This window comes from Coregonus clupeaformis, chromosome 10 (assembly GCF_020615455.1).
Source record: "Coregonus clupeaformis isolate EN_2021a chromosome 10, ASM2061545v1, whole genome shotgun sequence".
Taxonomy (NCBI): Eukaryota; Metazoa; Chordata; class Actinopteri; order Salmoniformes; family Salmonidae; genus Coregonus; species Coregonus clupeaformis.
This window is the reverse complement of record NC_059201.1, coordinates 59753077-59779099: the sequence shown is the minus strand read 5'-3', so window position 1 is coordinate 59779099 and position 26023 is coordinate 59753077. Positions and strand designations below refer to the sequence as shown.

Below are 26023 nucleotides of genomic sequence, written 5' to 3'. Positions count from 1 at the left end.
CTCGGATGGTACCCGGAAGATAAACTGGCCGTGGCCCCTATGAGTTGGCAGAAGGCCTTCCAAAACCTTGAGGCGAACTGGGGACCTCTGTCGGAAACCATATCTTGCGGGATCCCAAAGACTCGGAACACATGGTTAATCACCAACTCAGCTGTTTCCTTGGCAGAAGGTAATTTGGTCAAAGGAACAAACCTGGCCGCCTTAGAAAACCTGTCGATGATGACTAGGATCGTAGTATTACCATGGGACGGAGGAAGGCCAGTAATAAAGTCCAATGAGATATGGGACCAGGGTCGGTGGGGAATAGATAGAGGGTGAAGGAGTCCTTGAGGGCGAAGGTGAGAAGATTTGCCCTGACAGCACACGGAACAGGCCTTGATGAAAGTGGCAATGTCTTCCTTCATGGTGGGCCACCAGAACTTACGCTGGATGAACTCCAAGGTGCGGCCTATGCCCGGGTGACAGGTGAGGCGAGAGGAGTGCCCCCACCGAAGGACTTGGGACCTTGCTGCCTTGGGAACAAACAACCGATTAGCAGGACCTCCACCAGGGCCCGGTTCGATGGCTTGAGCTTGTTTCACGGTATCCTCCACTTGCCACGAGATCGGAGCCACGATCTTAGCGGCCGGAAGGACAGTCATGTCAGTATCTTCTCGAATGGCAGGAGAGTAGATTCGTGACAAGGCGTCCGGTTTGAGATTCTTCGACCCGGGTCTATAGGTGAGGATAAACTGAAATCGGCTGAAGAAAAGAGACCATCGAGCCTGTCTGGCGTTCAACCGCTTCGCCTGCTGGATATACTCCAGATTCTTGTGGTCCGTAAGCACTTGAAACGGTTGAGAAGCCCCCTCGAGCCAGTGTCTCCATTCCTTCAATGCCATCTTAACCGCTAGGAGTTCACGGTCCCCCCACATCGTAATTCCTCTCGGCCGGGGTAAGCCGGTGAGAGAAGAAGGCGCAAGGATGAAGCTTCTTGTCTTCACCCCTCTGAGACAGGACAGCTCCAACCCCAACCTCTGATGCGTCTACCTCCACCACAAAAGGTTCCTCCGCCGTTGGTAGTGTCAGGATGGGAGCAGAGAGGATGCGCTGCTTGAGTCCTTGGAAGGCCGTCTCAGCTTCTCTTCCCCACAGAAACCTTGTGTTGCCACCCTTGGTTACCGCCGAGAGAGGGGCTGCCACCGAGCTGAAGTTCTTGATGAACTTGCGGTAAAAGTTGGTGAAGCCCAGGAAACGTTGAACTTCCTTAACGGACTTGGGGGTGGGCCAATCCGCTACCGCCTCTACCTTCTTGGGGTCCATCTGGACTCGTCCGGGTTCCACTATAAATCCCAGGAATTGTACTCGAGAGGAATGGAATTCACACTTCTCCGGCTTAACGTACAAATGGCTGTCTAGGAGGCGTTTGAGCACTTGTCTGACATGCTTAGTGTGTTCTTGAAGGGAGCTCGAAAAGATGAGGATGTCATCCAAGTACACAAACACGAAGATGTTAAGCATATCCCTAAGCACATCGTTTATGAGCGCTTGGAACACAGCCGGAGCGTTGGTCAGGCCGAAGGGCATCACCGAGTATTCGTAGTGACCAGTAGGCGTGTTGAAAGCGGTCTTCCACTCGTCCCCGGGTTTGATCCGCACCAGATGGTATGCGTTCCGCAGGTCAAGCTTAGTGAAGACAACTGCTTCCTGGAGCAGCTCAAAGGCTGTGGCCATAAGAGGTAGCGGGTAGCGGTTACGGACGGTTATGGCATTGAGTCCCCGGTAGTCGATGCAAGGTCGTAATCCGCCGTCTTTCTTGGCCACAAAGAAAAACCCTGCTCCCGCCGGCGAGGTAGATGGACGCATGAGGCCTGCTGTCAGAGCGTCCTTGATGTAGGTATCCATAGCAGCTCGTTCGGGAGGAGAAAGGGAAAAGATCCGACCCCTGGGAGGGCAGGTCCCTGGCAACAGGTCGATGGTGCAATCGTAAGGTCTATGGGGTGGTAGTTTGGTGGCCCTCTGTTTGCTAAATACCAGTTTGAGGTCATGGTAACACTCGGGAACTCGGGACAAGTCGATGGATTCTAGAGACTCGGAAGGAGAACTCTGGGAACTCGGGAAGATACAAGTGGCTTGGCACGTGGGACCCCACTGCTTGATAGTGCCCACAGACCAGTCGATGTGAGGGTTATGGCTGTGAAGCCAGGGATAGCCAAGGACGAGAGGAAACTCGGAACAGGCGATCAGATGAAAGTTCATCACTTCCTTGTGTTGGGAAACTGAAAGTCGTAAGGGGGTAGTGGCACGAGTGACAAGTCCAGATCCCAAAGGACTTCTATCCAACGTAGTAACCCTTATGGGGTCACTTAGAGGTTCAGAAGGAACGCCATTCTCCTTCGCCCAGATCCCATCCATGAAGTTACCTGCGGCTCCAGAGTCTACCAAGGCTTGAAGAGAAACCTCGTGGTCGTCCCAGGAAAGGGTAACAGGAATGAGCAGGCGGGAGTTGGATAGATGGGAGGAGGTTATGTTTCCCGTTACAGTCCTCCCAGGCCTGCACGGGAGAGTGCGTTTCCCTGGAGCCCGGGACACGTGGAGCGGAAATGGCCCGGTTTGCCGCAATATAGACAGCATCGCTCCCTCATTCGGCGATCTCTCTCAGCCTGGGAGATGCGTCCAACCTGCATGGGTTCTGGTGGAGCCAGCGAGGATAAAGGTGGAGACTCGGAGTTGCAACCGATAGGAACTAGGGTGAGCGGTCTATGGTTTTGTTCTCTCTCTCTCAGACGCTGGTCTATGCGTGAAGCCAACTTGATAAGGGACTCGAGGTTGTCTGGTGGTTCCCGAGTGGCCAGTTCATCTTGGATGGTGTCAGAAAGGCCCTTCAAAAAACACACTGTGAGCGCCTCGTCGTTCCAGCCACTTGCTGCTGCCACAGTGCGGAACTGGATGGCATAGTCCGTCACGCTGCGCCGACCTTGGCGGAGAATCAGGAGCTGTTTGGCTGAGTCAGGGCCGTTGGTAGGACCTTGAAACACTCGCTTGAATTCTTCAGCAAAGGTAGAGTAGCTGGCACAGCAGGGACTTTGGGCATCCCACACAGCAGTAGCCCAGGCTAGAGCCTTTTCCGACAGCAGGGTGATGATATATGCTATCTTGGACCGGTCGGTGGGAAACGACGATGGTTGCAGCTCAAAGGAGAGAGAACATTGGGTGAAAAACCCCTTACAAACACTTGGGTCCCCTGAGAACCGTTGAGGAGGCGGCAGACGAGGTTCCGCCAGGGGATTAACTGCCAGGAGCCCTTGAATCGGATGAACTGGAGCAGAAGCGGTTGCCGGGGAAAGTCGATCCGAAATCTGCTTTATGGAAGTCAGCATCTCTGACAGAAGTTGAGAATGTCTAGCCATTAAGGCCTCTTGCTGAACCAGAGCAGCTTCGTGGCGTTGGACAGTCCCCTCCTGGTGGGACAGCATGGAAAAAAAATCCTGGGTACTGGCTGCCTCTGGGTTCATAATAAGGGCTCAGTGTTTCTGTCAGGACCCGGTGCGAGAAACAGTCACTAATAATTGTCAGAACCCAGAAGATGAGGCAGACACAGCAGTACTAGAGATGGTGGTTTAATAAAGAACAAAATCCTCAGGCAAAGAAACTAAATCCACAATGTCCAAAAATAACGCCAAGAGGCACAAAGAGGAAAACCTCCAAAAACAAAGAAACTCCACAAAGTGGTAAAAAATCCCACCAGAGAAATATCCATATAACACAAGGCTTGGGCTGGGGCTGGGTGCTAACTTACAAACACTGAGCAAGGAACTGAGGAACACACAGGGTTTAAATACTAACACGGGAATGACCTACAGGTGCAAACAATAATTAGATCAAGAAAAAACAAAAGGTACAAAAAAGGTGCAATGGGGACATCTAGTGACCAAAACCCGAACAGTCATGGCCAAAACCTGACATGGATAGTATGATAGAGCTCTGCAGGCTATCTCTACAGTAGATTGCAACTCCACCCCCTTTGGCAGTTCTATCTAGACGGAAAATGTTATAGTTGGGGATGGAAATTTCAGAATTTTTGGTGGCCTTCCTGAGCCAGGATTCAGACACTGCTAGAACATCAGGGTTGGCGGAGTGTGCTAACGCAGTGAATAACTCAAACTTAGGAAGTAGACTTCTGATGTTTACGTGCAAGAAACCAAGACTTTTGCGATTACAGAAGTCAGCAAATGATAGCGCCTGGGGAGTAGGAGTGATACTGAGGGCTGCAGGGCCTGGGTTAGCCTCTACATCACCAGAGGAACAGAGGAGGACTAGAATAAGGATACGGCTAAAGGCTTTAAGAACTGGTCTTCTAGTGCGTTGGGTACATAGAATAAAGGGGGCAGATTTCCGGGTGTTGTAGAAAAGATTCAGGGCATTATGTACAGACAAGGATATGGAAGGATATGAGTAAAGTGGGGGTAAACCTAAGCGTTGGGTAACAATGAAAGAGATAGTATCACTAGAGGCATCAATTGAGTCGGTCTCTGCGTGTATGGGGGGTGGGACAAAGGAGCTATCTAAGGCAGGTTTAGCTGGGCTGGGGGATCTACAGTGAAATAGTACAATTAGAAATAACCGAAACAACAATAGGCACTACTTCGCCATCTTGGACTTGGATGGCGTTACAAAAAAACGACTTGGATGGCGTTACAAAAAGCAATAGAAATTGAATGAGCTCTTCTTGACTGCAAACCACAAGATAGTATTATTTTATTTGAATTTAAAGCCAATATAATTTGAAGCACTAGCCACTAAAGACATTAAGCCAACCACTGTGACTGTCCTAAATACATGGTGTTCATTTAAAGGACTAGTCACAATTTATTGTTGACAGATTCAATGTTATTATCTAAGGCATTGCATCACAGTGCTGAGGCGCCACTACAGCCTGGGGTTCGACCGGCGTTGCACAATTGGCTCAGCACAGTCCGGGTTAGGGGAGGGTTTGGCCAGCTGGGCTTTCCTTGGCTCATCGCGCTCTAGCGACTCCTTATGTCGGGTCGGGTACCTGCAAGCTGACTTGGGTCGTCAGTTGGATGGCGTTTCCTCCGACACATTGGTACGGCTGACTTCCTGGTTAAGCGAGCAGTGTGTTAGAAGCAGCGCGGCTTGGCGGGTCATGTTTCAGAGGATGCATGTCTCGACCTTCGCCTCTCCCGAGCCCATTGGGGAGTTGCAGCGATGAGACAATGTCAACTGGATATCACGAAATTGGTGAGAAAATGGGGTAAAATAATACAACAATTCCAAAGACCAATGCCAGCTCTGTTTCTGTGTGTGTCCTCCAGTGGTCGTGGAGGAGGAGGAATGATCGTGGACCCTTTGAGAGCTGGTTACCCCCGCTCAGGGTTCGACCCCTCTGGTGGGCTCCCTGGCGTCCTGCCCCCGGGAGCTGTGCCACCTGGAGCCCGCTTTGACCCCTTTGGGCCCGTTGGAAGACACAGACCAGGGTAGGAGTTATGTTTCTATTGAGATTATTTTATTTTAGGTATTAATGAGTAGTTTGCTCACCGTTTGTGAATCATTATTCCTAAATTAGATTTCCTTTAAAATTTTGTAAATATTATATATATTTATAGTGTACTAGCTCACATTTTCAAATGTAGGACTAATGATGAATAAATGCCTTATATATTTTTAAATGCCTTATAAATAATTTATTACTGGACGTTATTATAAAGTGTTACCTCTTTATATTATGGAATTTATTTGACATGGATAAGTGCACAATAATTAACATTTCAGTGTTTCAATCCATGGTAATGTGTCTGACATAGCAAAAGAGCAGATTTTCGTCCGTAGTTGGGTAGGAGAAGTAGGCTATTGTAAACATACACAGATTTACAGTCGCTAGTGAAAGTCTACACACCTCTTGGGGCAACATACAGTTGCAGCCAAGTATATTGGCACCCTTGCACCTTTGTTAAATAATTCCCTATTTCTTCTCAAATAAGTTGCAATTGAAAAAAAACTTTGTTAATTTGGTCATCGATCTGTATTGCCAAATAGCTGTAATTTTGTTCCGTTGGCCCACAGAATATTTCCACCAGGATGTAGGCTTGCTTAGGTGGGTTTTTGAGAGTTTTTATCTGCCTTTCTTGTGTCACCTTCAGCATTGGGGTCTTCCTATGTTTACCGATGACCAAATAACACCCTTCCTACAATCAACCATGGGGGTGGTTTGATAATGCTCTGGTACTGGGGGTCATGAACGTGTGCAAGGCATCATGAAATCAGCAGATTATCAAGGTGTTTTGAAGTGCTTTGTTCAACCCAGTGTCCAAAAACGGTGTGTCTGTTGAAGGTTGTGGGTTTTCCAGCAGGACAACAACCACAAACATACATCAAAAGCACCCTGGAATGGTTCAAGAATAAACGCTGGACTGTTCTGGAGTCGCCAGCTAAGAATCTAGATCTGAATCACATCCATAACCTAAAAAGCAAGAGCTAAAAACAGCAGTTGGTGCAGGGCACTAGGGCTGTTGCGGTGACCGTATTTCCGCCACAACGGCGGTCACGAGTTGTCATTAGTAGCCTACTAAACTTGCTAACTGCCTGGTACTCAGCACTCTATTGTCCCTTTAATCACTCTGACATCAATGCACATTTTATCTAATCAAACACTTCATGAGAGCCCATGAGCTCATGTTGTGCAACATTTCTATAGGCTATGCAATTGAGTGAGAAAAAATAGTGATGGCCTCTATTAAAAAGATGAGTATCCCATCAGCTTTCTGTAGGCTAGGCCTACTATATTTATTTCTCAACTTTCCTAATATTAAGCACATTACTTATCTTTACAACAGGAGTGTAGCCTACCTGGCTGGCATGAAAATGAACCACGGGAAAAGCGTCCTCCATTCGCTATTTAAGTGCATAGATTATATGTATTTTTTCCCCTGCACCTGTTTCAAGACAGGTGCATGATAATGGTCCATTCTAAATCACCAAAAAATGCACCTATATTTTTTTAACTTTTTCGTATCATAGTCGCACACCTCATGTAGCCTAGCCCATAGGCCTATATGTTTTGATAAGGTTTGTATCACAACTAAAGATGCCAAATAACGTATAAAAATTAAGCACATTAATCTGCTTTACAATGGGTGTAGAGCCTAACTGGCATACATAAGCAGCGCGTGGGTTTCAAGTTGGGGGAAAATAATCTTCACCATAAAAATGCACCTTTATAATAAAAGCATTACATGCATAATCATATTTGCGGTCACTTTTGATAATGGTGTTTTCCCGCTAATGGAACATTTGCGCTTATAGCCTACTGCTGTGTGCGCATTGCTGCGCTTATAATGTGAAGAAATAGCCTAATAGTTTATCAACATTTTAAGATAAATGTTCTGATCTGTTGCGTCAGCCACGTTGCGTAAAAAGTTTTTTTTTTTTATGCTAGTGGTTGTATTAATTTGGGATCTATCGCATCCCACAACTCTCCCAGACTATGTTCGGAATATTTATTTCTCACACAGAATAGAATAGGTTAACTTTTGTACTATGGGGGATATTAGATTGACAAAGGCTAGTGCTTTTGCTGTTCGTTAGGCCTACTCATCTTGTTGGCTGACGAAAAGTATCCCCGATATGTCTGTCTTCACTTGTAGCCTGTGAGAAAGACCCGATCACGTGATGGAGAGTCATGTGAGTAAGAGGTGCTTCGGAGCAGGCAGCACTCCGGGCCAAGGGCACAACGGCCACTGGCCGCAAAAGGCATAAATTTTTTTAGGGGGCATTACGGCCACACAAAAGGTATGCCGCCGGGAAATTCGAGGCATTAGCAAGTGCTTGTCAAATTGTGAATGAGAGATTGATTAAGTGTGTACAGCCTGCGCAAAAAAACAAAGCAGAACTCATGCCTTTCAAGCAACTTTTTTCAAATCATCATGCAGCCTTACAATGTATTACAAATCTAAACATATAGCCCAATGTTTGTAGAACAACTAAAGTTACATTAATAACTCTAAATTAAGCATATAGGAGTACATATTTCTTTGTTAACCGCTCAACACAGAATAGCCGCATGTGCACACTCCCACAAATCAGTTTGGAGAAAATATCCTTTCTATTTTATTCAGCTTTGTTCAATTGTATTCTTCATACTATAGAATAATGCCACGGAATATCAAGCAAATCTTGTCTGCTAAATGAACTAGTGTAGCCCACAGCCATTTGCCATAACCAGATCAGGACCTAACATAAGGTCAACTCAGAGTATGCTATTCTGTTCTTCTCAAATAGACTACATTTTCTTCATATCATGCTTCTTTAGACCTGTCTAAAATAAAAATTGATTTATTGTGAAGGTGTAGGCTATATTACATGGATTTATTAGACTTTTTTCCAAAGTTCTGCATCAGTGGCTTGTTGGCTATGTGTGGAAGCCAGGCGATGCTAAATGTGTTTATGTTAATTGACGGTCAATTACCGTGAGACCGACAGTTATTTGCTTGACAATCACCGGCTGACAAAATGTAGTGACGCCACAGCCCTAGATGGCACCCCTGAAACATTTGAAGAATTAGAGCAGTTTGCTGCTGAAGAAATTGCTAGTAGAAATGTGCAGCAAGCTCATTGATGGCTACAAGAAGCGTTTTTTGGCAGTATTGGCCAAAGGCTGTGCAAACAAGTACTAGCGCTGGGGTGCCAATAATTTTGTCCATGCCATTTGACATTTTTTTCTAAATTAAAATTGTAAACTTAAGTTTAAAAAAAAAAAAAAAAACTTATTTGAGAAGAAATAGGGAACTATTTAAGAAAAGTGGAAGGGTGACATATTTGGCGGAAACTGTATATCCATTGTTTTTGACAGCACCATGTTATGGGTATGCTTGTCATCGGCAGTGACTGGGGAGTTTGTCAGGATCAAATATGAAAGTAGCCAAGCCCAGGTAAAAAGTTAGAAGAAAACCCGCCTCAGTCTTCTGAAAACCTAACCCTGGGATAGTTTAATTTTTCAGCGAGACAATTACACAAATTGTAGTGCCAAAGACACATTAGAATGGCTTTCCAAGAGGTGTTGAGTGTTTGAGTGGTCTAGTCTCAGTCTGAGCCTAAAGTTGCTTGAAATTATTGCCATCTATCAATGATTCCCAACCAAGTTTACTGAGTCTGAGCAATTTTGATAACAACAATGGATATACAGTGGGGAAAAAAAGTATTTAGTCAGCCACCAATTGTGCAAGTTCTCCCACTTAAAAAGATGAGAGAGGCCTGTAATTTTCATCATAGGTACACGTCAACTATGACAGACAAAATGAGGAAAAATAATCCAGAAAATCACATTGTAGGATTTTTTATGAATTTATTTGCAAATTATGGTGGAAAATAAGTATTTGGTCAATAACAAAAGTTTCTCAATACTTTGTTATATACCCTTTGTTGGCAATGACACAGGTCAAACGTTTTCTGTAAGTCTTCACAAGGTTTTCACACACTGCTGCTGGTATTTTGGCCCATTCCTCCATGCAGATCTCCTCTAGAGCAGTGATGTTTTGGGGCTGTCGCTGGGCAACACGGACTTTCAACTCCCTCCAAAGATTTTCTATGGGGTTGAGATCTGGAGACTCCAGGACCTTGAAAGGCTTCTTACGAAGCCACTCCTTCGTTGCCCGGGCGGTGTGTTTGGGATCATTGTCATGCTGAAAGACCCAGCCACGTTTCATCTTCAATGCCCTTGCTGATGGAAGGAGGTTTTCACTCAAAATCTCACGATACATGGCCCCATTCATTCTTTCCTTTACACGGATCAGTCGTCCTGGTCCCTTTGCAGAAAAACAGCCCCAAAGTATGATGTTTTCACTCCCATGCTTCACAGTAGGTATGGTGTTCTTTGGATGCAACTCAGCATTCTTTGTCCTCCAAACACGACGAGTTGAGTTTTTACCAAAAAGTTATATTTTGGTTTCATCTGACCATATGACATTCTCCCAATCCTCTTCTGGATGCACTCTAGCAAACTTCAGACGGGCCTGGACATGTACTGGCTTAAGCAGGGGGACACGTCTAGCACTGCAGGATTTGAGTCCCTGGCGGCGTAGTGTGTTACTGATGTTAGGCTTTGTTACTTTGGTCCCAGCTCTCTGCAGGTCATTCACTAGGTCCCCCCGTGTGGTTCTGGGATTTTTGCTCACCGTTCTTGTGATCATTTTGACCCCACGGGGTGAGATCTTGCGTGGAGCCCCAGATCGAGGGAGATTATCAGTGGTCTTGAATGTCTTCCATTTCCTAATAATTGCTCCCACAGTTGATTTCTTCAAACCAAGCTGCTTACCTATTGCAGAGTCAGTCTTCCCAGCCTGGTGCAGGTCTACAATTTTGTTTCTGGTGTCATTTGACAGCTCTTTGGTCTTGGCCATAGTGGAGTTTGGAGTGTGACTGTTTGAGGTTGTGGACAGGTGTCTTTTATACTGAAAACAAGTTCAAACAGGTGCCATTAATACAGGTAACGAGTGGAGGACAGAGGAGCCTCTTAAAGAAGAAGTTACAGGTCTGTGAGAGCCAGAAATCTTGCTTGTTTGTAGGTGACCAAATACTTATTTTCCACCATAATTTGCAAATAAATTCATTAAAAATCCTACAATGTGTTTTTCTGGATTTTCTTTTCTCAATTTGTCTGTCATAGTTGACGTGTACCTATGATGAAAATTACAGGCCTCTCTCATCTTTTTAAGTGGGAGAACTTGCACAATTGGTGGCTGACTAAATACTTTTTTCCCCACTGTATGTTGCCATAAGAGTTGTAAAAAGTTGGTAGAATCTTATTCAAAATTATTCACAGCTGTAATGGCTTCCGAAGGTGCTTCCACCAAGCATTAACTCTGGGGTGTGAAGATATACAGGTATGCGATCAAGACATCTTTGTTGAATTTATTTTTTAATTTGGACAATTTTCTATAACTTTCTTTCACTTTGAAAATGTGGAGCAGGTTGTGTAGGTCTGTAGGGAAAAAATCCCTTTTTAGATTACATTTTAAGGCAGCAAAATGTGAAGACTGTGCAAGGGGTGTGTAGACTTTCACTAGGCACTGTGGGTATTTGCGATTAAAATGTCAGTCAATTGTACGTAACTAAAGCTAAGGTCAGCCAGTCTTAATTGAATCAAATCTAAGATAGGCCTATGTCATCATCTAAGTGAATAAATAGCTTGTATGGTGGGCCCTCACAGAAATTGCCCACCAGATTTGTGTCTTGAATTGGGCTTTTGTGGAAGAGTACTATTTATGTGTGTTTGAATTATGTATTATGCTCTTTGGTTTCCAGGCCAGACCCAGATCACATGCCGCCGCCAGGCTATGATGACATGTTCATGTAGAAGAGAAGGCACTTCCTGCTTCGATCCACACACTTCCTGGATTACTTCCTGTCTGCGCAATGCAAGAGGAATACACACTTAATAAAACTGACTGACTAATTTGTTCAGTGTGAGGAATAAAGCTACATTGCACTCCCTTTTTGGGGGACTTACCTGGAGATGTTCTAATTTAATTGTACAAAATCTGGGAGTTCCTAGAGTCCAAATCCGTCAGAAATGTTCAAGCAGCTAACGTTTGTTTTGATTTTCAAATGCTGCTTTCAAAAGGCAAAGGCTGGCTTTTGCCACTCACCTCCCCAAAAATGTATTCCAGTCAAAGTCGTTCGTATATACACCTGCAGCATTAGGAATGATTGATTGATAAAATAAATATTATGCCTGCTACCCAACTTAAAATAATATGCTTTTATTAAAAGGTCATAAAATGCTTTTTAGATGTTTTACATTTTTCAGATTTGACTGGTTTATAACTCCTGCAAAATGTTGTAATTAAATATTTATTACAGTCCAGTTTGTGATATTACTATTTAAGTAGTATTCTTTTTTATAAGAGAAAGCAAAAACTCAAAGGCAAAACCCTGTAGAATGAACAGGCTCCTTTAGAAGCTAACAAATCATTTGAACAAGCAACAGTGTGCCCAGAAAACCCTGCCCTCTACAGCTGACCTTAACAAGAGCACAAAACTACTATACATAAAACAAATGCATTTCTTCCTCCACCGTGAAATGAGATGCCAAAGGGTCATTTTCATCCTGTCTTTTTCTAGAGCTTTCATAGTGTGTAATCTGAGTGGATATAAAAAGAGATTATCCCGGAATAATATAATATATATGGACAATCGATGGCATGATTCCCATAAATGTATCTTGAAAAAATATTGGGGATACACAAATAAATTTTTATAATTTCTTCTAGGTTTCTGCAAGATGAAATAAGATGAGTACTGAAAAGTAGGTATCCTCAGATTGCCTTATAATGATAGATCATACACAGTGCTTATGTTTTCATAGTGAAATCTTATTGATAATAGCCTGTCATCTGAAAGCCTGTCTTCTGTCTTCTGTCTGTGCTCAGTGCTGTGCTCCTTTGTACTGGAGTTGACCCTCATTGTCATTCTGAGTGTGTGCAGTGCATGCTTCCCTCCCTTCATCTCACTCTGTCTCTTCTCGGTTTCTCGTGCTCCACCGCTACTGTCAGTGGAAACGAGTGCAACTTCAGTGCTCTCCTTTCACAGTCTACACTCACACGGTCATATCTCTCACTTTACCCCTCTCTTAAATGTATAATTATATTGCCAAGGAAGATGGTGCAATTCTATCAAACCAACCATCAACAACATTTTCAAAGCCATGTTGTCCACTTTTTATGTCTTCTGAAGAAATCTTGCAAATTATTTAACGTTTCAGAAAAATGTGTTTGATTTCACAAGTAGATTTCTCACATCATATAATACTTTTTTTCCCTTTTGCTCATCATGAATGGCAGAATGTATACGTGTTACAGTAGGCCTATGTGTTACCTGTTTCCCAACTACAGGATGGTTCGACCCTTGTGGATCACCTCCCCGCTGTACTGTAGTCTCCCCAACAACCAACCAAATACAGTATACTTAATAAATCTCTTGAAACAGTAGCTTAGTTGGACTTGTCAATTCACCGTGGGAGCTCTCTCCCTTAATGATGGAGTGGGCCGCAGCAGCAGATGTATCAATGGAAGTAATAATCGCATGGCTGAGTCACATTCCCCAAACTCTCCTGTCCTGCTCCTCCTCTTCACAGACACCAACAGCAAGGAGAATACCCTCGCATATCCAGTAACTCAATGTAATGTAATGTGCGTGGTGTTAAGACTAGGGCCAAATGATGAAACGCATCGTCGTTCCATCCAGGCCAGTGCTGTTGTTGCAGTCTGAAACCCCAGCCGGGGTGAATGTGTCCTCCATGGTTTAGATAGCTCCCTGGGTCATTGACTAGCTATGTAAGGCAGGGAGGGGGGAGGGATGCATCTCAGATTGCCTGCGGTATGTTTTATGCTCTGGGAAAAGCAATTCATTCTGTGGATTTAAACAACACCAGGGCCATGGTACTTATGAAACCATCCTGCAACCAGCAGACACAAAGAGAGTGAGAGAGAGAGAGAAAGAGAAACTGATCCTTCCAAGACAAAGAGAGAGAGGTGAAGGTAGGGGGATTGTGCTAGGGAAGCCCTTCAATGCAAGCACTCCAGCCACTTAACTAGTGAATCTGTCTCAATTAGAGATTTCTATTTGACAACATTACTTCACTACATACACATTCATGTGTGGGTACATGCACAAGTACCCCAGGCACATTCCAGGTTTTATCTGTAATCCTGGCTCAAATATTGACTTTTAAAGGCTAATACTGTATGTCCTGACCAGTGTTTAAATTAGGTATGGAAAGAGGCAGTCCATCAATAATTTAATCCAACTACTGTTCTGTCTTCAATAAAGCAAACTCCTAGCTACATTTACATTTACGTCATTTAGCAGACGCTCTTATCCAGAGCGACTTACAAATTGGTGCATTCACCTTATAGCCAGTGGGATAACCACTTTACAATATATATTTATTTTATTTTTTTGGGTGGGGTAAGGGGGGATAGACGGATTACTTTATCCTATCCCATGTATTCCTTAAAGAGGTGGGGTTTCAAATGTTGTCAAGCTACTTTTCCCTGGTCCCTTGAAGTCACAAAATAAGACCAGTCTAGTTGGTCATAAATCACCTCTGTCTTGCACTCCTGAGAGGTGGCCTCCCTGTTTAGACACTTAAATAGCCTAGGTCTTGTTCAGTAGGCAAAAAAAAATAAGAAAAACTTCCTGAAACAGTGAAGCAGGGAGGTACTGTTTGATCTTGTCCAATAAGAAACAGTTTTGTTCTCCGTTGCAAAACATTTTGCTACGGTGTGCCCTGATTTCCAGGCCATTCATCCTTTAACCCATTACACTTGTGGAAAATGGCCTATATGGATAGGGACAAATTGAAATGTTTCTAACAGAAGAACTATAAAAAGCATATGCATGATGACCATGGCACCAATTAAAAGGGAACAGTTTGGAGATAATGGGGAAATTATTAGACCAAAGGTGAGTACACAACAGTTCATCTGACACAATAATGAATCCAAACATTACACTGTTGATTTGTATGTGCATTTTACATTTACTGTACTTTTCACAGCATTTGTCAATAACGAAATCTGAAAATATACATTGACAATTTGAAGTAGGTGCAAGATAAGAAAAAAACAGATTACAAGGGTTTGAGTTCGAGGTCTAACTGGTGTCTCTAAGTGGCCACACACTTCTCCGAACAGTGTGTGGCCACTTATTTAGTGCACAGTTACTAAATAATTTCAATGCACTTTTATGACTCAAGGAAAGAGCCTTTAACTATAAGGTGCTTTTATTTTATTTTTAGCTCTCCTAGCTTTGCCATTGAGGAACTGAAGCAAGCACACTTGTAGTTTTTTGTTTGGAACACAGCCCTGCATTCCCACCATCACACAATTACTTTTGTTGTTTACACAATCCAAAAACGGTCCATTATAAATCGCAATCTGGGTCAGGTGGGCATAACTTGAAAGCTTATTATATTGCCAACATAGCTAGCTAAGGTATAAAATACGATTTTACAGTGTTAAGCTTTCAAGACACACTTCAGACAAACAGATTGTAATTTTGTTGGGCATAGAATGGAGTCATGATGGCATTCAAGTGTGTGTTCCACAGCTAATTTTCTTCACAATATGACAAACATAAACTCATTCTGTTCAGGACAAACCAGGGTACAACACGTCATCCTTGTAACTGTGGATCAGAAATAGCGATCATAAACGTTGATACTGTAAATTAGTTTTGGTTTGTGGTTTGCTTGTATGACATCAAAGCAGTATTTATTATAATCCTCAACGTCTCATCTTTTAGAACACATTGACTCCTCTTGATTTACAGCATTTCCCTCACTCAGACTACAACAAATGTGCAAAAGTAGCCCAATTAGCGGGAGGGATGGGGGCATCTTCTTGTTGCGTGGTGCTCAAGTTTATAACGGCATAGCTGTGAAGAGGAGAAGCTGAGCTCTGACGTCATGTATATCGTGTTACTGTACAGCCACTGCGTTCCAATTTAGGCGCTTATCAATGACAAAATCTGCCATTTTCAACCCTTATACGGGATGACATGGGCTGTGAGTGGAAAGGTCTACCCAAGACATTTAATTTTGGGGGGGGGGAAAGACAACCACCATACGTCTCATTTCGCCTAATTTCCACTGTACAACATATGGCCGTACTTGAAAATGATCTAACTTAATCTAATAGTTCGTTGTGCAGATTTTGATTGCCAGTGACAGATACTGTACCTCTGTATTTTTTCCCAGTCAATATATTTTATAGTGAAGTCATTGAAGTCAAGCCTTGTTTAAAGAATACAGATGTAGGATTTTAATTTGATCACTTTTGTTGCTGATAATTTTTCTGGAGCGCAGGAAATGCAAACTTGTAGTGTATTTGGGATTTTGAAAGTCTTCTAGAGCTAGTAAATTCCGCTTAGAAATTTCTCAGACTTGATTTGCCCTAATGAAAAACGGATCAACCCCTACAAAAATGTCCATTACTTATAATCCACATAATAATTCACGTTTCCTGTTGCTACAGGATTATTTTCCTGCTGTAGCAAACTAGCTCAAATTAAGATCCTACATCTGTAATGGTATTCATGATGTAAGCAGATATGAATGCGCTTCGGCTGGACCCTAACATAGGATGATGAGCTATTCCTAATTCTACTACACTAAGGGCTAGATTCTATAAACTCCGCGATAGCGACATCCACATAGCGGTTGTTTTGGCGGTGTCGGAGGTGGAACTGCATTAGAGCGGTCAAATCCACAAGCGGCTCCTTGTGTTACCTTGTCACGGACACTGCCATTGGATGAAACGAAACCACACCCAACTTTATATCTGACAAATCCCAAGCAGCCGCGTTACAAGTTCCAACACTCGAATGGGTGATGTTCTATTGTCTACACCTCAGAAAGTATTCATACCCCTTGCCTTTTTCCACATTTCGTTGTGTAACAAAGTGGGAGTAAAATTGATTGAATTGTCATTTTTGGTCAACAATCTACACAAAATACTCTGTAATGTCAAAGTGGAAGAAAAATTCTAACATTATTTTATTGTTTTTTTAAAAATGAAAAATAAAACACTAATACATGTATTCAACCCCCTGAGTCAATAAATGTAATAATCACCTTTGGCAGCGATTACAGCTGTGAATCTTTTTGGGTAAGTCGCTAAGAGCTTTCCACACCTGGATTGTATAACATTTGCCCATTATTCTTTTCATAATTCTTCAAGCTCTCAAATTGGTTGTTGATAATTTGTAGACAACCATTTTCAGGTCTTGCCATAGATTTTCAAGCAGATTTAAGTCAAAACTGTAACTCGACCACTCAGGAACATTCACTGTCTTCTTGGGAAGCAACTCCAGTGTAGATTTGGCCTTGTGTTTTAGGTCCTGCTGAAACAGTGGAGGCTGCTGAGGGGAGGACGGCTCATAATAATGGCTGGAACAGAGCGAATGGAATGGCGTCAAACTATGTGTTTGATGTATTTGATGACATTCCACTGATTCCGCTCCAGCCATTACCACGAGCTCGTCCTCCTCAATTAAGGTGCCACCAACCTCCTGTGTGCTGAAGGGTGAATTCTCCCAGTGTGTCCTGGAAAGCAGACTCAACTGAACCAGGTTTTCCTCATTTTTTGCAGGATTATTTTAGTGCCGTGTTGCAAACAGAATGCATGTTTTGGAATATTTTTGTTTGTACAGGCGTCGTTCTTTTCACTCTGTCAATTAGGTTAGTATTGTGGAGTAACTACAATGTTGTTGACCCATCCTCAGTTTTTTCCTATCACAACCATTACACTCTGTAACTATTTTAAAGTCACCATTGGCCTCATGGTAAAATCCCTGAGCGTTTTCCTTCCTCTCTGGCAACTGAGTTAGGAAGGACACCTGTATCTTTGTAGTGACTGGGTGAATTGATACACCACCCGAAGTGTAGTCAATAACTTCACCATGCTCAAAGGGATATTCAATGTCTGCTTTTTTTTAACCATCTACCAATTGGTGCCATTCTTTGCGAGGCATTGGAAAACCTCCCTGGTCTTTGTGGTTTCATCTGTGTTTGAAATTCACTGCTCGACTGAGGGACCTTACAGATATTTGTGTGTGTGGGGTACAGAGATGAGGTAGTCACTATTATTGCACACAGAGTGAGTCAATGCAATTTATTATGTGACATGTTAAGCACAATTTTACTCCTGAACTTATTTAGGCTTGCCATAACAAAGGGGTTGAATACTTATTGACTCAAGACATTTCAACTTTTCATTTTGAATTCATTTGTAAAAATGTGTGTAGGCCAGTGACAAAAAATCTAAATGTAATCCATTTAAATTCAGGCTGTAAATCAACAGAATGTGGAAAAAGTCAAGGGGTGAGAATGCTTTCTGAAGGCACTTTAAATCCCTCCATCCAAAAGAACATGAAAACATGCCTGTCATTATTTCTGTCAACGATAGAGGCTACACTTTCTATCGCCGTTAGAGCTTCTAACCTGGAAGGGATAATAAGAAAGGGAGTGGTTGGTGACACACGAGCAGCCGCTCACCGATTTGTCAGCTCATGCCACAGTTACACCTCCAACACCGCCGAAACATCCGCTATGCGGATGTCGGCCAACCCGGGTTAACGCTCGATCTGATTGAATCCAATGCACTAGGGTGCCATGTGGGACGTAGCCTCTGAGAGGGACAAGACACGGGGAGAGACATTCATTACTATTCTCTGTTAGATATGTTTACTATGCATGTCACTGTAGGGACAAGCCAAGGTATTGGACAGAAGCATGTTAGTCAGCTAAACATCCGCTGGGCATGCAGTCGCTAGCACAAATCCACTACCAGTTGCAGAGGTTGTTTCCAATTATGATGTGTCCTGTTGTGCTGATGCATTCTAAGAGCTTGCCCCAGTAGAAATTGAGCATATGGAGTGGACACAGTTCTTGATTCTATGATAGTTGGCGAGAATTGTTTTAGCTTCTCTATCTAATCTGATCCATCAAACATTTGAATCTAAAACTATCAATCAATTCACCTCAATGGTCAGTTCTAGAGTTTCTCTGTATTAACACAGACCCATAACAATGTGAACAGCAGGAATTACGGTACAAACCATATAAATATAATTCCTAGAATGGACAAAACCCCTTCAGACCACAGCAATTTGACTGAATCACTTATGGGTATACACGGAATGTCAATGTTTTAGTAATTCTATTTCAATGGTGAAAACACCTAAAAGAAAACCAAGGGGATCTGACCCAAGGCATCTGTCTGAATTAAACTTGAGTAACAGACAGACATATGTACAGTATCCGTTCTGGATTGTACTCTGCATTCACATTAACTCAATAGTAGGCTAATACAGTACACATTTTCCATTCATGTTTTCTGTTCCCGCTCTAGAATTTGTGTGTCCTGCATTTCAGCTTATGTCTCTTTATCTGCAGCTCCACAGCGTACACTAATAGGATCAGGGAGTTTAGCTTGTCAGACATGCTAAACCCCAGGCCTATGTGCCTTCTAATGCCTTCGGGATTTAACTGGTCGTCATATTGGCAAGTGGAAAACTAAAAGTAGCATATACCTGCCCACTCATCTCAATGTCTTCTGATTTAGTGACCACCGACCCTTGATTCCTTCTTACATGAGATGTGCTCAATAAGGCCATTAAAGGAATAGACTAGGTCTAAGTTGGGGTCGGTCAATTCCATTTCAAATCAGTCAATGGAGTTGACCCCAACCCTGAACTAGCCAGATGCAGTCACCATGGAAAATATGCACAAAACTTCCAAAGGGGCTCTTTACCAAAGTACGATGCCTTGCATAATGGCACTGCAGCTACATTGAGAAATCGAGGGATTCAAAAGGATACAATAAGTATTCAATACACTGTAGAAAAACCCTACCCACGTTCCACTGCCTCTATCAATCCCACCAATCAGATAACCCCTTCTTATTTACAAATCCACAGATGGCTCTGAATGTTGATATTGGGCTGATAAGCAATAAAAACAACAGTCAACCACTGAGAGCAAAAATATAGAGGACACAATATAGATGTAGAGTCGAGAGAGAACAAAGAAACAACAAGTTTGTCACATTGAAATTAAGACTCCATCACTAAGTAATTGTATGACTGTGCTCCTTAAGAACAAGACACACATTGGCTAACAGTCGATGGTATACATAGATGTCCTTTACTGAGCCTCAATCATGCTAGTTCATTTTGCTGTGCTGATCATTCTTATCATTGTCATGGGTTTACAAACGATTTAGTTATCACAGGTCAGTTTTCCAAGGTATCAGGATGTATCCACTTCATAAATGTTTTGTGTCCTCGATTGAGGGCATGTAGACACTTTCAGATGAAGTCAAAACAAACAGGAATGTTTGGAATATACAGTGTGGCGACTACCTTGAAGATGATGCGATTGTGATAACATGACTGATCTGCTTGTACTATCATGTTAACTCCTTGTCATCTTTGGCATGACAAAAGGTGGCAAGGAGTGGCATGATGGCAAAAACAGACTGGTACCCAGGCTAAGTGAAAAGGTATTGTAGTGTATTCCAGTTGTCCATATGTATTCGCCTGTAATAACTGGACATTCAACTGATCCTCTGTTTAACAGTTCGAATAACAAGCAATGCAACATAACTTTTGGTCATAACCTATAGACACCGTATTGATTGTTGAAAACCCCATTATAAGAAAAACCAGAGTGCACACCCACCTAAAACCTTGAACTGATATCTAAGGCCAGATCACTGCAAGATTCATCAATGTACAATACTTATGAGTAGGCCTGTGATGTGAACAGCAGCAATTGTGGAGGTCAAATATTTTAAACGTTACATTGATCCAACAATGGTTATGTTTTGATTCTTGTTAGATACTGTATATAAATAGTTGTTCATTATCTGTTTACATAATTATCTGATATATTGTCTATATTTGTAAATACAATAATATCGCTATGATTCAACATTTAAACAATGGTCACATTTACGTCACTTGTATATGATTTGTGATTTCTTACAGGAAAATGTGCTCCTCCTTGTTAAAAGTGTCCTTTTAATTGAGTAACCACTATATATATTTATATGAATCTGAGAACATGTTTAAAAAAGATGTCTAAAAACCTTTCAAAATCAACGAACATCTGACCATCATACGACGTCGGGAAAAGACGTCATTATGAAGTCTTTACAACCGACCCGTGCCTGTTGGGATACAGTCGAACGTGCAGGTTATGTTTTTAATGTCATTACTCGCAGCTCCACAACCAGCTGAAGCGATGCGCTCCCTATCAACCACCAATTTCACCGCATTTTGTGTGCGCATGGGCAGTTGCTCTCGAGGTCTTTCGGTCCCACTCTCAACAACCGGCATCTTTGCACTACAACATCTTATCACTGGAGCGTCAACGCCTGGGGGTAGGTCCTTTCTTGTGTTTAATATTGAAATATCAATAGAGTAGGCTATGTATTTTTTTTGGATAGAATGTTTATTATAATATTATTGTTGGGTATGCGATTCTTGTTGAATAGTCCTCTTTAATTAATTGACACTTAGATATAGATGGGCGATATGCTACCGCTCAAAATGTCTAATTTAATCCAATAAATAGGCTACGTTTTCGTGATGGAATCAAGGTCATGCCAGGGTTGATTGTGCACTGTTTTTAAAGACGATTAAACCCCTATCATGGGCTTAAATATAATATATTTCATGAAATGTAAATCATATAAAAATGTGTCAGTAGCCCACTGTTCGAGGTAAATATGTAGCGTATATTGTCACAGCTAGACCCTTTTCAAACTGGTAGATAGCCTACAATTTGCAGATGTAGCTGATCATGAAAAGGCTGTTCTTGTTAATATATCAACGTTTTTTGAAGCCTTGACTCTCTCCACCCAGTTTAATGATCATCGGAGCAGCTGTGTTATCAGTCGTACTACATGGTGGTGTTCCTTCTAGGTTCCCAAATAAATAGCCTACAATCCGTGAATCAAGAGTGACGTGTTCAAGATGCATACTGTCACTATAAGGATAGCCTATATATGATTCTGAGAACATGTTTTAGTAAGAGTTTTAATAACACTGCTAGTTTAACAGTTTTGAACCCCAAGCACAGATAGAAATTCATTTGCTTAGGCATTAATCATGCAAACACATTTATTGATTGTGGCACAGAATCAGTGAGATTCAAAGCTATGATCTTCTGTCCTCTCTCCATGGAATTAGTCCACTGAGCCACCAGGATGGAACTAGCATGCCATGTTTTTGTAACTCATACAAAGCTGTTCATTTTAGTCTATTCAAACAGACCCCATTTCAAAGGAAACAAGCCCTTATTAAGATCAGGTGTGGCTAATTAGAGGGCGTGGCCAGCACACCTGAACACACTTTAGGGGATAGAGAGAGTTTTGTTGACACTGAGAATGGAATGTATATGTTTTTAAATAACATTATTATTCAAATGTTTTTTTGTGGTTTTTATTGAAACCTTTCTTAATGTTCTGAGAACATGACTTTAAATAGAACCATGAGGAAACCTGCAGAAAATGTTATGCTGAAGGACTGAAATTCCCACAGAAGAACGTTGTTTCTTGATGTTCTCTGAACAATTTGAGACCATTACTTTAAACATGAGGAAACATTATGCTGAAGTGCTGAAATTTCCACCAAAGAAATAAGGTTCTCAGAACGTTATGTACTAGCTGGGATGGCTCTCTCCCTGACAAAGGTTGACACTCATTTGAAATAATTATTGTTTTGTTATGGCTACATGTTATTTTATCGCGTTTGAATAAATATATATATGGCTTATGTTAACCTAGAATATTCAAATTAGATTTGAATTGCATTTAGATTTCACAAAATATTCAATATTCAAATTTGAGCGGCAGACACAGCATGCATGATACCTATGCAGCTTGTCAATGATATTTCATAATTTAAAAAATTCCTGCAGGTGTTCGGCAAAATAAGGAAGGGTGGCCGAATCACGACATGAGCAGATCGACTGAATTTCGATGGAGTCTTTGAATGCCGTAGAGCTCTGTGAATTGGGGGATGGGGACAAGCGCCCTGCCCACGAGGCCACTACAACTCCGCGACAAGCTACCCAGTCAAGACCTCGGACAGTAGCTAGCGCTGGAATCGAGAATGCGTCATATCAGGACGAGGAGCACGACACGAGGTTCAGTCACCAGGGAGCAGACAGCTCGAGTGTTCATCGGTCCACGTCTAATGACAGGGGCTATCAGTCACAACCCCAGCCTTTCCAGCGAGATGAGCTGTCACACCGCTCTGAGGAGGGCCATGAGACTGACTTTAACGACCATTCTGTCGACTACGGGTTCATATTTGCCATGGTGTTCTTGGTGAGTGGAATTGTACTGGTGGTCATTGCCTACACCATTCCCCGAGAGGCTAAGGTCAACCCAGATCTTGTGTCAGCCCGTCAGATGGAGAAACTGGAGATGTACTACACACAACTGGGCTCACACCTCGACAAGTGTATCATAGCAGGCCTGGGACTGTTAACTCTAGGGGGAATGCTCTTGTCCATCTTGCTAATGGTGTCCATATGCAAAGGTGAGCTGTACCGCCGGAGGACTTTTGTCCAACCCAGGAAAACGTACGGGTCGATTCACCTGCGGATGAGACAGTTGGGCGAGGGGGGAGAATCTCTGTTTGAATGTGAACTTAGCCACACTGGCACCACAGCTCTAACCACTGGGCCAACAGATGGAACACAGGTGCCCAGTGGGACCCAACAGGAGTAGCACAATATGAACACATTTCTATCCACAGACTATGTCAAGGGTTGTAATCATTGCTTGAGGGGCTTTGTAAAAAAAATAAAAAAAAGTGAAGCCAGCAAGGGAAGCCGAATGTGGTTAAGACTACATAAGAGCACATTTGGAAATACACATAATGTATTGTTAGATGTAGGATCAAATCAGAGACTGAAATAGATAGGGTATGAAAAGCATAATGGGGACCCTTGAGGAACCCATAGTATAGGCTAACTTGACGTGCTGCAAAAATATTGCTATCAGCTTCTTTTCCAAGACATGAATATACAGTATGTCTGGATAATATATCACATTAATGATCAAAACATGTACAATATGTATAGGCCTAGAAATGTTATTATTTACATTACATTTGAGTCATATAGCAGACGTGCTTATCCAGAGCGACATACAGTAGTGAGTGCATACATTTTCACATTTGTTTGTACTAGCCCCCCTTGGGAATTGAACCCACAACCCTGGCGTTGCAAGTGCCATGCTCTACCAACTGAGCCACACGGGACATTATTATCATGTAAGGATACAATATGTCTTAAACTTAGTCACTGTAAATTGTGTACACATTATGCTAACATACTAAGCTCCTGTGAGCCAATAAGCCAAGGTAAATATGTAGCAAATCACTGGAACCACTTAATCTGTTGGTTTATATTATAACATTATCTTGGTAAGAATATACAGCAGCACAAACAAAAAAATTCAAGCAAGTGAAATGTTTAGATGTGCATCAGAGGCTTTTGGACAGGTTTTAACTGAACTTAACATTTACATTTTAGTCATTTAGCAGATGCTCTTATCCAGAGCGACTTACAGTTAGTGAATACATATTTTTTTTCATACTGGCCCCCCGAACCCACAACCCTGGCGTTGCAAACGCCATGCTCTATCAACTGAGCTACATCCCTGCCGGCCATTCCCTCCCCTGCCCTGGACGACGCTGGGCCAATTGTGCGCCGCCCATGAGTCTCCCGGTCGCGGCCGGCTGCGACAGAGCCTGGATTCGAACCAGGATCTAGTGGCACAGTTAGCACTGCGATGCAGTGCCTTAGACCACTGCGCCACTCAGGAGAAAACAACATGATTTTATTTCATAATGATGTAGAAATGTATACCAGATTTGGAAAACCAGAAACAACTTTTTCTTCAATGTGTTAAGGGGAGAATGTCCGCACAACTAGCCCAGTTGTTTGCTACAAATATAGCCTTTATCTTTATAAAGACATCAGAGCCATTCGGTAAAACAGATACAATATATAATTTAAGTCCCTTATAAAGCTAATAATGGAAGTGGAGGTATGCATTTCTCTATCTCTAGCTCTCTCTCTCTCTCACTCTTTCTTTTTTTAAATCAGCGAGTTAAACACCAGCACATAAGTTATTTAAGTATTATAAATATTAAATATTCATAATAATGAAATATATCGCCTCCAGATAACTTGTTATCCAAATGAAATATTACTATAGACAAAATGATTTCATGCAAACCAAAGGCCTTTTCAGATGATTTAATGGAGAAACCTATACACATATATGAATAAAGTACTGGTATACAGATTATGATTCGCTTACCACCTGGTGATGCATTACATACAGTATGTAGAGAAACTGAATGAGACTATTTATAAAGTTCAGAAAGCATATCAATGATTCAAAGCTAAGGCTCCTTTTACATCAACTGAAGCTGAGGATTTGGCCTTGTCTTTCCTTCCAGATCAACTGCTAAGTTGATATCACTTCAGTGTATGTAATGAATGGAATATCCCAACATCAAAAAATCAAAATGCTGTGTTGTACACTCATTGTTGGTCTATATTGGCAAGTGCACTTTTAAAAGAGGAGCACATTTTCCTGGAAGAAATGACAAATATCTGGTCTACTAGTCATATATAAATTATGTCAATGTGACCATTGTTTGAATTTTGAATCATAGAGATATTATTGTATTTAACAAATATAGACAATATATCCGAGAATTACGTTTACAGATAATGAAAAACTTTTTATATACAGTATCTAACAAAAATCAAAACAACCATTGTTGGATCAATGTAACGTTTAAAATATTTGACCTCCACAATTGCTGCTGTTCACATCACTCATAAGTATTGTACATTGATGAATCTTGCAGTGATCTGGCCTTAGATATCAGTTCAAGGTTTTAGGTGGGTGTGCACTCTGGTTTTTCTAATAATGGGGTTTTCAACAATCAATACGGTGTCTATAGGTTATGACCAAAAGTAATGTTGCATTGCTTGTTATTCGAACTGTTAAACAGAGGATCAGTTGAATGTCCAGTTATTACAGGCGAATACATATGGACAACTGGAATACACTACAATACCTTTTCACTTAGCCTGGGTACCAGTCTGTTTTTGCCATCATGCCACTACTTGCCACTTTTTGTCATGCCAAAGATGACAAGGAGTTAACATGATAGCACAAGCAGATCTGGGACCAGGTTACTTCTCACTCAAGGTTTATGAATGAAAGTAAATCAAAAGGTGAATGTGGGTGGCATCACAACAATACTCACAGGCATCATATGATGGTTAATGAAATACTGATATTTTGATGTTTGACGATTGAATGATGGTTAACATGATGTCAGCTTCACATTTTACACACAAAGACCACAACAAAAGTCATGTTATCACAATCGCATCATCTTCAAGGTAGTCGTCACACTGTAT

General features: G+C 42.0%; 2 protein-coding genes across 3 annotated transcripts in view; both read left to right on the top strand.

The window, feature by feature from the left end:
• psmf1 (proteasome inhibitor subunit 1) overlaps positions 1 to 11777 on the top strand; it is a 41633-nt gene extending 29856 nt beyond the window's left edge. Inside the window, exons 6-7 of one of the 2 annotated variants that reach the window (XM_045223101.1) lie at positions 5316 to 5477; positions 11299 to 11777. In XM_045223101.1, the coding sequence (XP_045079036.1) occupies positions 5316 to 5477; positions 11299 to 11350 (214 nt within the window). In that variant the 3' untranslated portion in view covers positions 11351 to 11777. The remainder of the gene's footprint in view (positions 1 to 5315; positions 5478 to 11298) is intronic. The other variant, XM_045223102.1, reaches the window with a different exon arrangement.
• A 9055-nt stretch (positions 11778 to 20832) lies between these two features.
• Positions 20833 to 23728, top strand: LOC123491669 (transmembrane protein 74B-like). The gene is made up of 2 exons (XM_045223297.1): positions 20833 to 20942; positions 22484 to 23728. The coding sequence occupies exon 2, from the start codon at positions 22545 to 22547 to the stop codon at positions 23298 to 23300; it is 756 nt and encodes a 251-aa protein (XP_045079232.1). The 5' UTR covers positions 20833 to 20942; positions 22484 to 22544; the 3' UTR covers positions 23301 to 23728.
• Positions 23729 to 26023: the final 2295 nt, after the last annotated feature.